The sequence below is a fragment of the Zootermopsis nevadensis genome, unplaced genomic scaffold, assembly GCF_977971745.1.
Source record: "Zootermopsis nevadensis isolate Lab colony 2312 unplaced genomic scaffold, Znev_1.0 Znev_ptg000030l, whole genome shotgun sequence".
NCBI lineage: Eukaryota > Metazoa > Arthropoda > Insecta > Blattodea > Termopsidae > Zootermopsis > Zootermopsis nevadensis.
The window spans coordinates 991264-1003626 of record NW_028259162.1 but is presented as its reverse complement, the minus strand read 5'-3'; the positions used below and the strand labels follow the sequence as shown (position 1 = coordinate 1003626).

The following is a 12363-nucleotide window of genomic DNA, read 5'->3' as shown; positions in this document are numbered from 1 at the left end:
TCTCAGGTTAGAGGCTACACTAAATTCCTAGCACTGATGTAACCAGGTTGGTTATATGCCCACTTGACCTCTTACCCAAAGGTCACGTGGACTAACTTACCAGAGATAAAGTGACTGGAGCACATAACCTGACCACTTACCTTCAATGCTATGGCTGTGTGCAAAAATTTTTCACTGAATAACATGGAAAGGAACTTAGGAATTGTGAGAAGGTATTAATGGAAGGAAAGGCTTGCTGTCATGTGACCAACTAAAATTGTAAACACCTTACCAAGGAGCAAGCTGGTTAGTGATGCATACACAGGGCCACAGAGAATTTCTATTACAATATTTAAATCACATCTCATCACCCAAATACAAAATTGTGATAAAAGAATAAGCTTACAAATCACATGAAAATGCTTATTCCATTCACTTCACACACAAAAACTTCAGTCCTGAGCCACAGCTCAACACTTTACCACTTTATTTTCTGAAAATCCTCTTGAAATATTATCCTCCAATCACTGCCTAGTTCTTCCAAGTACAATGTACCTATGTAATGTTTTGTTAGGGGCAACAACCCCTTGTTGATCACCAATAATCATTAATTAAACACAGAGGCAGGATGTTTCAGCAAAATGTTGCAATTCAAAGTGTCACAACTCAGAAGACCAACATAACACGAAGTTGGCTTGTTTAGGTTACAGAAATTTGCCAGCACTTTCGACAGACTTAATAAATGTTTCATACCAGTATGAATTTGTGGTTCACCTCTGTCCTGAGATTAAACTGTGATTTTAAAATAATGGAAAGAAAAAATTAATCAACTTATAGAAAATTACATTCCATAATAATATTATAATCCATACACCATTCTATTTGTTATTATAATGTATATATCAAAATATTTATCATTAGTTGGAATATGAATAAAGGATGATGACCCAGAACAGATGTAATGTATACAGCCCTAAACAATATACATTTCATTTTGCTTTAAGAATTTCTACAAGTTTTCCTGATGCATAAAGCTCTTTGATATCAGAGCAACCTCCTAGGCACTCTCCTCGAACAAAAACACGGGGTACCTGAAGAATAAAATCACATATTAATCTTCAATTCATTCAATATTGCCATTGTTTGTAAATACAATTAAAAAAGATATTAACATTGGCACAAATTATTTATTTGTGGTTTATTTATTATCACTGTCAATAGTTTATTAGCATCGCTACTCGCAGTTGGCATGCCACAACGTACCAGACTCTATCTGTGGCTTGGATCCCATCATTATAATCACCATCCTAAATCAACACCAGCCACACAATTGTGGAGTCAACGTCATAGGTGTCGCCATTCAAGAAGCTGACCCACCAACAATGTCCCAGGGGAGGGGATCATAAATAAACACATTAGCCACAATAAAAGGAACGGATACTTACTGTTCGTGCTCCAGTGATCTGTTCCAGTATTGTCTGAATGGTGTCACCATCATCCCGCTTATTTAACTCAACAGCTGTATACACTTGGTGCAGATCGTCAAACACCTAAAACAGGTTAACAAATCATCCAACCAAATGTTTGGCAGTAAAGGGTAAAAAAAAAACAAGTTGGATGAGCAGTCTTAAGTGGAAATGCAAATCATATATATAAAAAGCAAGTAGTCTACTTTCTACTGACTGATAGTTCATGGCTGATTTGGAGCTAATAACTAAGCAAAATTAAAATTCTGTGAAAGGTATAAATGGTTAAAAGACTGGCAAATTCTTCCCACTGATGTGGTATTTTTTATCACTCCAAACTCTGAACCAGCATGATCACTTTTTTTAGTGTTAGACATAATTAATTTGTCTCTTTTCTTCATATGAAATATTATAAAATAAGTGACTGAAAAGTACCACCAAACTTCATGTGATAGTACACCATGTTTAAGGAAAACATAAAGTAAACTCAGGCATACTTGATTTATACTGGGAGAGGGGTGTTTGAACCAAGGATTTAGTCATGCCAGAGCAGTCCGGGAAAGCACCAAGCTGGTCATATTAGTATTGTTATGTGGTTAGTGAATCTATGTTGTATTTCTATAGCACTGGTACCTGATAAACACTTCCGGTAACACTATTTACCCAACAATTTCACTATATGTTACAAAATTAACACAAAATGTGTGCGTCAATCTTAATGCGTACCTTCTTCGCCGCTATGCAGAAGGGGCATGTAGTCTTTGAGAAAATAACAACATCATCAGAATCTATTAGCTCCTTAACCAACTGCTTCACTGAAGAACAAGTGTCGGCCATGTTTTCCTGTGAACTAGAACCTAAACCCATTTAAATATCTGCTTATACGTGGAGCACGGAAAACTTTCACAGTACAGTTATAAAATGAGAAGATCACAGACCCCAAACATAACACGTCACGTGACCACTTATAAAGCAGAAAAACACTATAAGACAATACTCTTAAATTAAAAACAAAACAAAATTTGTTATAATTACATACCAAAACCGAAAATTAAGATTACAAGCTGTAAAGTAACAAGCCTTCACGTGACGTCTGATAACACCACATATAAACTATATCAATAGATCAAAACAGCAACGCCCAAACCACAGATCAATTACGTAAGCAACTTGCGTATCTATGACTATTTTTGAATACAATGTCATGTGCCATCTAAGAAGGAGCAATAGAACTATTACAAAACAATTTCAAAGAATCAGCCACTGTCAGCAGCTCAGTTGGTATAAACGATACCCACCTTAACATAATCCTCAACCATTGTCAACGTAGCAATAAAACATAATACAAACCTCGCCCCTGATACCGGGGAAGAACTTATTCCGTTTTTAATCGAATTTTGTAATTTGTTTAACTGGAATGACTGCATTTGTAACTACGACGAGAAAGTTTCTGAGCAAATAAAGTGATTTTGAGTGCACATGTTTAGGAAGTCCACTCCAGAATTTCGCGATTATTAATCTGAAAATATTATATGGGAAGCAAATATACATTACAGTACATACGTCTCATTTCGAGCTAAGCTTTATGATCACACTTTTGACGCCATAACTGAACTGCTATTCTCGTATCACACCCACGTACTCAATAAATTCTATCTAAGGCACAGAAGTAGATGGCCTACTATATTAAATGAATTACGAGAATACGATATTAAAATAACACTGGCATGTCTCACAATTTCTTGCTGCAAGGACAAAGTATAAATGTCTGCGTTTCAATGAGGGTCGGTGTCAAAGTTAAACATAAACATTCTTGAAACGGGAAACGCCATGCGGGAAATCTCGTTAAACATACAGGACTTCACTTCCGTAAGGTTGGCTGCGTAAGAGATTGCAAGAATTTATTGCAAACACGAGCCTGTCGTCCTGTCGTCTATACAAAAATTCTACTAGCACTTATATCTTTCACTCTGCTCTACGCGTAAAAAATGTACCTATGCCCTTAATACACAATTTCATCGGCAAATTCTAATGGCCGTATTGGCATTTATTTAGTTTGACCAATCTCTCAATTGTGGAGTCTAAATATCTGAGAGGAATCATTGCTTCGTAATTAAGCTTAATTCTGAATCAGAAAAAGGCAGAGGACCTAAGGAAATGAATTAAAAACCATTCCTTCAAAGCTTAAATAAAGCTGGACAGATATTAAAGTGGTAATGAGTCTAGGAGGTTGGGGGGGAGGGGGGGTTACCAAATCTCGCTGACAGCTGAAGGCAACATGGCGACTTTAACAGCCACTCACGTGGTTTAGAGCCGGGATATTTTGATTTGATTCAGTTTATTTTGTCTTCGTTCCTTCGACTTTTTCCGTCTATCTTTTTTTTTTCTTTTTCATAGTGGCACTTAAAATGTGGGCACAGAAAGTGCACACTTACTCTCAAAAGCTTAGCGCCAAACAAACAATTTCGCAGGGAAAAAGAAAAAAAATAACACAGAAAATTATATTACCTAAAAGTTCGGAAATTCCCAAAACTACGCGTTCCACGAATGTCAGATTTTTAATTACGAAATTCGGACAAGAAATTCTCTGCGAGCTACAATAATTTCCATAGAAAACTAATTCAAGAACGTGTTGAGTTCAAAATGTGCCATTCACAAGTTATTTCAGTCGTTGCCAGGGGTCTTGCAAAAACAAATATCCCTCGCGTTTCTCTTTCATGAAAACGCACACAACTGTGAACTGTAAACCTGCGAAACAAAAGACAGTCCGATGCCCAAATTAGATCCTACGATAAGACGTTATATATACAGTTCCTGGCGGCTTCAAACTCGTTATTTGCTTGCAGACATCCCTGGAACTGGTCCAGCACAGCCTATCTAGCGTTGTCTTGCTTGCTGCCGAATTATATGATCAGTCCGTCAACACTGTTAATATGGCTGACGAGAGGCATGCGAGCTTACTAAAAGTTTTTTATGAAATACAAGGGAGAAGGAAACAAACCAGTCGGAAGACCTAGGTGTAAATGGTAGAATAATATTAAAATGGATATTACGGAAAATGGATTGGAGTGTGTAGACTAGATTCATCTGGTTCAGGATATGGACCACTAATTGCCCCACGTAAACTCAGTAATAACATTCCAGGTTTAATAAAAAACTGTAAATTTATTGACTAGCTAAGCGGCTGTTAGTTAACAAAAAGGATTCCCTGTTAGTTAATAAATACAGACAGAAATAAAAAATAATAAAAAGCAAAATAAGGATATAGTTTATTATTTATTTAGTGTTCTGTCTGACGACAGGTCCATATGAACAGGATCCTTCCATCCTTTTCTCGGACTGGGACCTGTTCATATACGTTCTTGGCAGATGATCCAGTAGTGGTTTGCCATTGCCTTCTTCTGTGTGTGAATGGAGTAATTGTTGGGATGCCACGGAGGAAAACTCCGTGTTGCCTAGACCACGGTCTTGCCCAACACAAGTTATAAATTCTGGCACCGCCGGGAATCGAACCCGAGACCCCAGGATTACAAGGCCAGCGTTCTAACCGCTAGACCACCGTGGCGAACAAAGATTATAGTAGGAAAGAAAAGAGAAGAAAGAAGGAATGAATGAAAGAGAGACAGACAGGAACAGTGAAGAGCAGTTGATCCAAACATTTTACGACCGGCCGGGTCCCATTCAGTAGTGAATCAGCGTGTAGGAAGTTGGCTCATTGACACATGGGAGCTGTAAGCTACTCTGTTCTGAACAGACGAAATAAGCGATATCATCTGACCAACACAAAGCTTCCTTTAGCACCGAGGACAAACAACGAAACTGATAATCTTACCCAGTTTCACGAAGATATAAGAACTCCTTCAACGATCGGAATTCATCCTAAGTGCGTTCTTTTAGTGTTGTTAGTAAGAAGTGTAAAAATGATCCCAAAATGTAGACGAAAGTTTCATCCCAGATAATATTAAAGACATTTCTTTGAAATTTTCCACTGGACATGGAACGCTGTCGGGAAATTTATTTCCCGTTCACAATAACATCTCTGCTTTACTGAAGCTTAAATATACCTCGATACAATTTTTTAAGATGAGTCATACACAACAGCTACTACTTTACAAAAATACTAATTCTATTTGAAATATTTTTCGTAACGACGTACATTAAACGAAATATGAACAAACAGTCCAAATGTCGAAATGTATCAACAACAATGTACTTTACGTCGTGTTGTAGTGGTTAGCACTCCTGCTAGAGTTTTGAAAACTTCAAAATGGCAGTGGCACATACACACTGCAATCTAGCGGCATTGTTGATAACTTTATAGAGCCACTGTCAACGCAACAAAACATAATCCGAGGTGCTCAACATCAACAGTTGAGTATCTTCAGAGATTAAACATGCAACAGACGGATATACACGCCCTATATCATGCGTTCATTTCTTCGCACGAGGCCGGGAAGTGCAGGAAATGCTTTAAACAGCAACGGACGTTTCCAAGCGACTGAGTAATGCGCGCAAGAAGGCGGCAGGTCGCTATAATTAGACTTCGTTCTGACTGTGTGGTACAGTCACGTCTCAGGAATAGGGAGCACACATCACGTTGGTTATTTTACAGAGTTGTTTCAACACAAAAGCTCGTCCAGGGTAGGACAAAAGGCAAGATATTTCTAAATTATAAAGAGTCATGATCTATTTTAAGGCGTCATATCGGTATTTGTCTAGAGATACTCGTAAAAACCACGAAAATCACCAGCTAGGATTCGAACCGATAACTTCCAGGATATGATTAAGACGTGTTACTTAGGATCGTGCCCAGTGGCGGCGTCTTGCGTTAGAAATGGGAAACATTCGAGCCCTTCTACTAGAAAGTTTCGTAATTTCGTAACTGGTTTGTTTTTTCGCATATAGAAACGTGTTTCAGGTTGTCTCAATGTAAATTAACAGCTTGAACTCAGTTTCCTTGGCGACGACAGTACGCGTCGCTATTTCTGCCTTGCGTTATTTAAATTTCTTAATATCACTCTGACTGACGGCGCCTTCCAGCGCTGAATTTCTAAAAAGTTAAAACAGAACAAGAACGCATTCCGTCTTCCACAACGGACTACGTGTATGACGTCACGAATTCTTTTATAGAAGCCAATGGCAAGGTGGCATGGCCGAGGTGCGATGGTTTTTTTTTTTTTTTTACATTTATGTAACCTTGTAATAGGAGAGATTTGGACATTATATAGGACACCTGCAGACAGGGGTGGACAAACAGACATCCTACTCAGGGAATCGTGATTTGAGACCCCGCCAGTTCTTGTGAAAATTTCCTTCTCCTTTATCCACTGCCTACTTTTTTACATAAATTCCTCTGACTTTGTACTATTAATCCGCCGCCTACAAATTTAATTGACAGCATCACACCAGTCCACCCCCAGATATCAGACCTTCCTACTGGACAGATCAACCCTTACAACATTTGGCCGGCTTTAGATTCTACGGGGTAGTTTGTTCGTAAAGAAGACAGACCATCTGGACATATGTTTTCCTCTGTCTTCAAGCAAATGCTGAGATGGTTCCCCCAAGTTTCAAGTTGCCACTGCAAACCTCTCATGCAGCCTCCCCTACCCGATTTAAATTAATCAAAATTTACCCCCTCCCTTCCAGCCGATACCACTAAATTACGTACTAAATTTCAAAATTATAGGTTCAGTATTTTCTGATAAGCGTGCACGTTCCCCTGAGTCATGTTTCTATTTAAAAAAAAAAACGAAAATTTACATATCCCGTGAGCGAAATTTTTCCAAACAATTCAATTTGTTTACACAGTAAACGAACGTAAAAATATCGATCGATATCAGAATTACGTGCGTTGCAAATAGAATCACAGAACGTTACCACCACGGAAACCAGCGCGGAATAATCAGTACTCGATATTAAAAATAAACGAGGGGGTGTGGGGCGAGTAACGTGAAACGCCACACCGTCACTACTGGAGCTGTGGTAATCGGCTGTAAGAACTAAAACAGACCTCCCCTCCCCCCGGACACCGAAGGCCACCCCTCCCACACTATCTCTACAAACACACAGCATCACGCAACCGAGCCTGACACTGCACGATGGGCTAGATATGTAGTTTGCATAGAGGACGAACTTTATTCGGGTCATAATGAGTTTTTGGTTACGCAGGTAACTTTCATGGTCTTTCTCAGATTCTTTAGATAAATTCCGAGATGTATCTTCAGACAAATCACCAGAGACGTTTCGCGTCTTAACCTAAGACAGGCTTTAGTGACCGTTCCGTGGCAAATAAAGCGTTCAGTTGAACAGGAGTTGTGAAATAACCCAATACCCTAGAGAGTAATTAGTGTTTGAACATGCCAAGTGCTGGGTCGTGAGCTCGAATCCCATTCAGGTCATATCCCTCCAACTCCTGAACGTAAGACACTTAGTCAACCGAACGTCGCTGTTAGCATTCCAGCTTCTCATTCAAGAGAACACCAGTTCAAAACTCGACCCAGAGACCGACTATCCTGACTGAAGTTCAAAAATGGCTGTATTCTGGGCGAGTTTACCGACGTTTCAGAGGTCCTTCCTGCCTCCATCGTCAAAGCCAGGGTAAGACGTACGACAAACCTCAGGACAGTCATATTTTCTGTTCAGCATTTTTGTGTATTTCTGCATTAAATAAACTTAAAGACCGTCTGATAAGGGTAGAATATGATTGTAATTTTGATTTTCTCATCCAGTGATGAAATGGTAATTTGGAAAATTGGGTAAATTTACTGGCCTGTAAATTTTTACGAATATTTAAATAGGGAGGACTGCGCGATAAGACTGTCCCGAATGAGCGAACTAGGCCATGAAGTGTCGGACCGCAAAGTAAACCTTTGGGGAAAGGAGACATACTTATCTACTGTTAAGAGTTGCGTCCTCTTAAGAAGTACATTTTTTCCGTATCACAAATTTGATATGAACTGGTGATAATGAACTATGTCCGCCCGCTCTCGTTCAGATAAAAAACTGACTTAAGGTATACGAGTCGTCTCTTAAGAAGCGTCCAATCCGACTTATAATGGACTCGTCAGGGCAGATGACTTCTTTTTCAATCTATTTTTATTATCTGTTCCATTTTCCTCCCCCTTCGACCACGAATAGGAAAACGCCAACTGCTTTGCGTACATCCAACATAGCCGATGATCCAGCAAAAATAATAACTGAGTCGGACCAAAAAGAAAACATTTTGTAGCTCGTTGACAGGAGGCGGTTTCCTCCGCGAGGTATAAAGTAACACGCAGGCCCGCGAGTAATCCCGGTGTCTCGTTTACTTCGCTCGCATTCTTGCAGCAGCTGCAGCCATGGTGAGTAACGAGAAGATTCTTCTGTATCATCCATTGGAGCAGATACTTTATGTCCAAACAAAGTTTGTTTTTACGTATTTTGATTTAGTCTAACATCGATTATTTCCTTTAAACTGCGTTAACTAGTCGATCTTTTTAATGGTGAAGTGTGGTGTTTTCTTCGCGGTACGGGCCGAGTTCTTAAATATTTAAACGAGATTCGATTTAAGGTCGATATTTCGTGTAGACGACGGAATTGCAGTTCATGATTCAATTTGGGGACAAAAAATATTTTGTGTGATAGATCCGACGACAGAAATTTTGTTGAAAACGTGTGATTGGTTGCCTCTAACTGCCAGTAATGAGCTACGCCATATCGCAAACAATTTCAGATAAAAGCTACCAGCTTTGACGGGATCGATACCTCATACGAGTTTTCTTTTTGCGGGTTTAGGAATCGATTACAATTTTTAAGGCCACTTACTAGTTTCACGTCTGTCCGAATGTGACGATCGATATGGATCAAACAATGTACTGTAAATATACTACGAATTTTGTCGGGACGTGTTGATTTTCACTTAATTTGGATCACTTGAAAGCTAGCTTTACTTATGATATCAAATAAACCCACGTTTGCAGAAAATTGTTCGCTTATTCCAGAGATGACACATATGGCCCGAATTTTCTTCAGAATTTTGTTTCCATTGCATGTAATTCTGAAAAAATAATACACCAATTTCTACGGGATTTAATCAGTAATTAGCTATTTTTACACTCAAATCTACTTTTGTCGAGAGGAAGGAAGTGAAATGGAAACAACAAAAATATCTTGCAGAAATATTTGTTTACGAAGGCAAATTTGTTTATGCGAGACAGACGACCGCGTCTGGGTCCTGGCTACTGACGCACTAGAAGAAGTACTGGAGATAGAATTTTAAACTTTGGTTTGTGGTCAGCTGGGCTGTGCGCGGTTCATCGATCCTCCGAAGTGCCTTCAAAAACGTGGCAAAACAAAGGCTTTAAATTACGAGTAAAAAATGCAAAGATCCACGCCATGTAGGCACTTGGAGGGGAGAGTAGGTATAGCTCCTACTGATTCTTAACCTCGACACTAGATGGGGGTGAGTGGTCAGCACCACGGCCACGCTTTGCCCCAGGAAACCCATCTACTCCTGTAGGGGATCGAACCCCGGTCGTCTAGTCCGTAGAGTTCTGATGTTTTTTATTCTACACATAAACAGAAAAAGGTGATAAACTGTGACTGTATTTTGTTCTCTCTGTTTTCCGGTGGCTGCCAGGATGATGATGACCAGAAAATGCAGAGTGAGTATCGTCCACCAATACGCAATTTCCTAACGTAAGTTAAATCCGGACGGAGCTTGAAGGTGATCAATGCACTTCATTATGCCCTGATTAAAACGAGATGAGCTGTATTTGCATGTTGGCAACACAGTTTCACGTCGAAAACTTTGCGAGACTGACGGGCGGGAAATTTAGGCGTAAATGTAAGGGAAATATATAAAAGGATCTTTAGGAAATGTAATTTTAACCATGAATATGATACATTCCGGTTGAGGGAACTTACGAATACGATAATGGACATTCATATTCTATAAAAAAAATGTGAAATTTGTTTACTAACTGAGCTACTATCAGGTAATCAAGGAACAATCTGCTGAGTCTAGTTATTCTTAATATTAGGATTTAAATGAACGTACATTAACTTTTCTTTGTGAAATTTTTTAAAAAAGGGTCAGGTGAAGAATGTTGGTAACACTGATGGGATTTCTTGTTTTCAGTCATGCGCAAAGCCTTCCAGATGTTTGACACGACGAAGTGCGGGTTCATAGAGACGCTTAAGATAAGCACCATCTTGAACACAATGGGGCAATTATTTGAAGAAGCTGAACTTCAGACCCTCATCGAGGAGACTGACCCTGAAGGTCAGAGGTTCAAAACTCTGCTTTTAAACGAACAGACATTTAGTCACCCTATTCACAAAAATAATACGTTGAACATTATCACAAACCATTTTAATAAAGATGGCTGTCTTCCGAGATGCTACGCCGTGTAGTATAATAGATATTGCCCCGTAATTTCGGAGGAAATTACCGCTTCCATCATCAGGGCGATAAATCAGATCCTATGAAATGACGGTAAACGTGTATCACACTACAAGGTGAAACATCTCAAAAGGCAGCCATCTTAATGTCCATGTTTGTTTTTTTTCCCATCAGGTTCGGGTAAAGTAAATTTCGACGGTTTCTGTCGGATCGCTGCTCACTTCCTGGAGGAAGAGGACACGGAGGCCATGCAGGAGGAATTGAAGGAGGCGTTCCGTCTCTACGACAGGGAAGGTGCGTTCTGAACTTCACATTCCAAGCGACTTTGATTTTATCAGTGTAAGAAGCCAAACACGAATTCGTGTTTGAAGAAGCAGTTTGTATACGAACTGGGTACCAACATGGTGACTCTTTTTTAAAGATACTACGATGTTTTCAAGCATCTAAAGTCGAAGGTCATAAAATTCAGTCCGTACCTCCAAGAAAACACACGTCTCCATGACAACGATAAACAAAATGCGTTTTTAGAGCAAGTGGTACATATAGTTACCACTGGGCTTTAAAAGATTAAATAAACGATGGACAGGAGAAAATTAATGCATTTCGTGGTGTGAGTCAAACAATTTTAATTTTTCGAGCACTTTTTCGTTCTGTTCAGGAAATGGTTTCATCAGCACGCAAACCCTGAGGGAAATTTTGGCAGCCCTGGACGACAAACTCGGGCCGGACGACCTGGACGGGATCATCGCCGAGATTGACACCGACGGCTCTGGGACCGTGGACTTTGATGGTGAGTGCGGCAGCATTAACCCTCCCGACGTCCCACAGAATCAAAAAATGACAGGCGTTTTTTACCCAAGTAAAACAAACCTGTACGATCATTAAATTTTTTTTAAAAAAAAAATCATATCGTGTTCTGCCGAAAAGTCCTTATTTCGTTCGTTAAAAATAAAATTTCGTCATAATTACTTACATTTTACGCTATACGATTCGACATTGTTTTTTTTCTCTTTTACAGAGTTCATGGAGATGATGACAGGAGAATGAAGTAGTCCGCCATCTTGTTACGTTACTTCAATTCGCTGTTTTAGAAGGCTCTGGAGACGTTATCACAGGACCACAGTCAATTTCCACAATTGCAAACTTTCTTTTAATATTTTTGAGAAACATTGTTCACTCTGCCTTCTTATTCTTCTTCTTATTCACTCAAATAACATACGTAAACTGCGGTCGAAGCGACATCTGTCAACACATTGCATGGAACTACTGCAGAGAAAACATATGGAAAACCGTACGCTTAAAAATAATTTTAAGTGTGTGTATATTACATGCACAAATAAAAAAAATAGTTAAATATGGAAAACAAATGTTTCATTGTTGCTAAAGGCGAAAAACTACAGGGTGTTCCTATCTAGCCGCTACAGCCTTCCTTTATTTTACAGAAAGACTGCGTAGGAATTGAGCACAACTCTCAGTCCATTATGTCCTTATGATCACTAATATTTATTAAAGACACAGTAATTAATGCTCAAA

The 12363-nt window shown here is 39.2% G+C and overlaps 2 protein-coding genes across 3 annotated transcripts; one reads left to right on the top strand and one right to left on the bottom strand.

Annotated features, from left to right (window-relative positions):
• Nucleotides 1-299: 299 nt before the first annotated feature.
• On the bottom strand, nucleotides 300-2637 carry LOC110827810 (uncharacterized). 2 transcript variants are annotated; one of them, XM_022059834.2, is made up of 4 exons: nucleotides 2485-2637; nucleotides 2172-2295; nucleotides 1425-1529; nucleotides 300-1070 (listed from the first exon to the last, which is right to left on the bottom strand). In XM_022059834.2, the coding sequence occupies exons 2-4, from the start codon at nucleotides 2280-2282 to the stop codon at nucleotides 969-971; spliced, it is 318 nt and encodes a 105-aa protein (XP_021915526.1). In that variant the 5' UTR covers nucleotides 2283-2295; nucleotides 2485-2637; the 3' UTR covers nucleotides 300-968. The 2 variants fall into 2 exon arrangements, with proteins under 2 accessions (XP_021915526.1, XP_021915525.1); XM_022059833.2 differs by lacking the exon at nucleotides 2485-2637 and having other exon boundaries at nucleotides 2172-2454.
• Nucleotides 2638-8653: 6016 nt separating this feature from the next.
• TpnC25D (Troponin C at 25D) lies at nucleotides 8654-12197 on the top strand. Its single transcript, XM_022059804.2, has 6 exons — nucleotides 8654-8788; nucleotides 10066-10090; nucleotides 10567-10710; nucleotides 11005-11124; nucleotides 11489-11620; nucleotides 11849-12197. The coding sequence occupies exons 1-6, from the start codon at nucleotides 8786-8788 to the stop codon at nucleotides 11875-11877; spliced, it is 453 nt and encodes a 150-aa protein (XP_021915496.1). The 5' UTR covers nucleotides 8654-8785; the 3' UTR covers nucleotides 11878-12197.
• The last annotated feature ends 166 nt before the right edge of the window (nucleotides 12198-12363 follow it).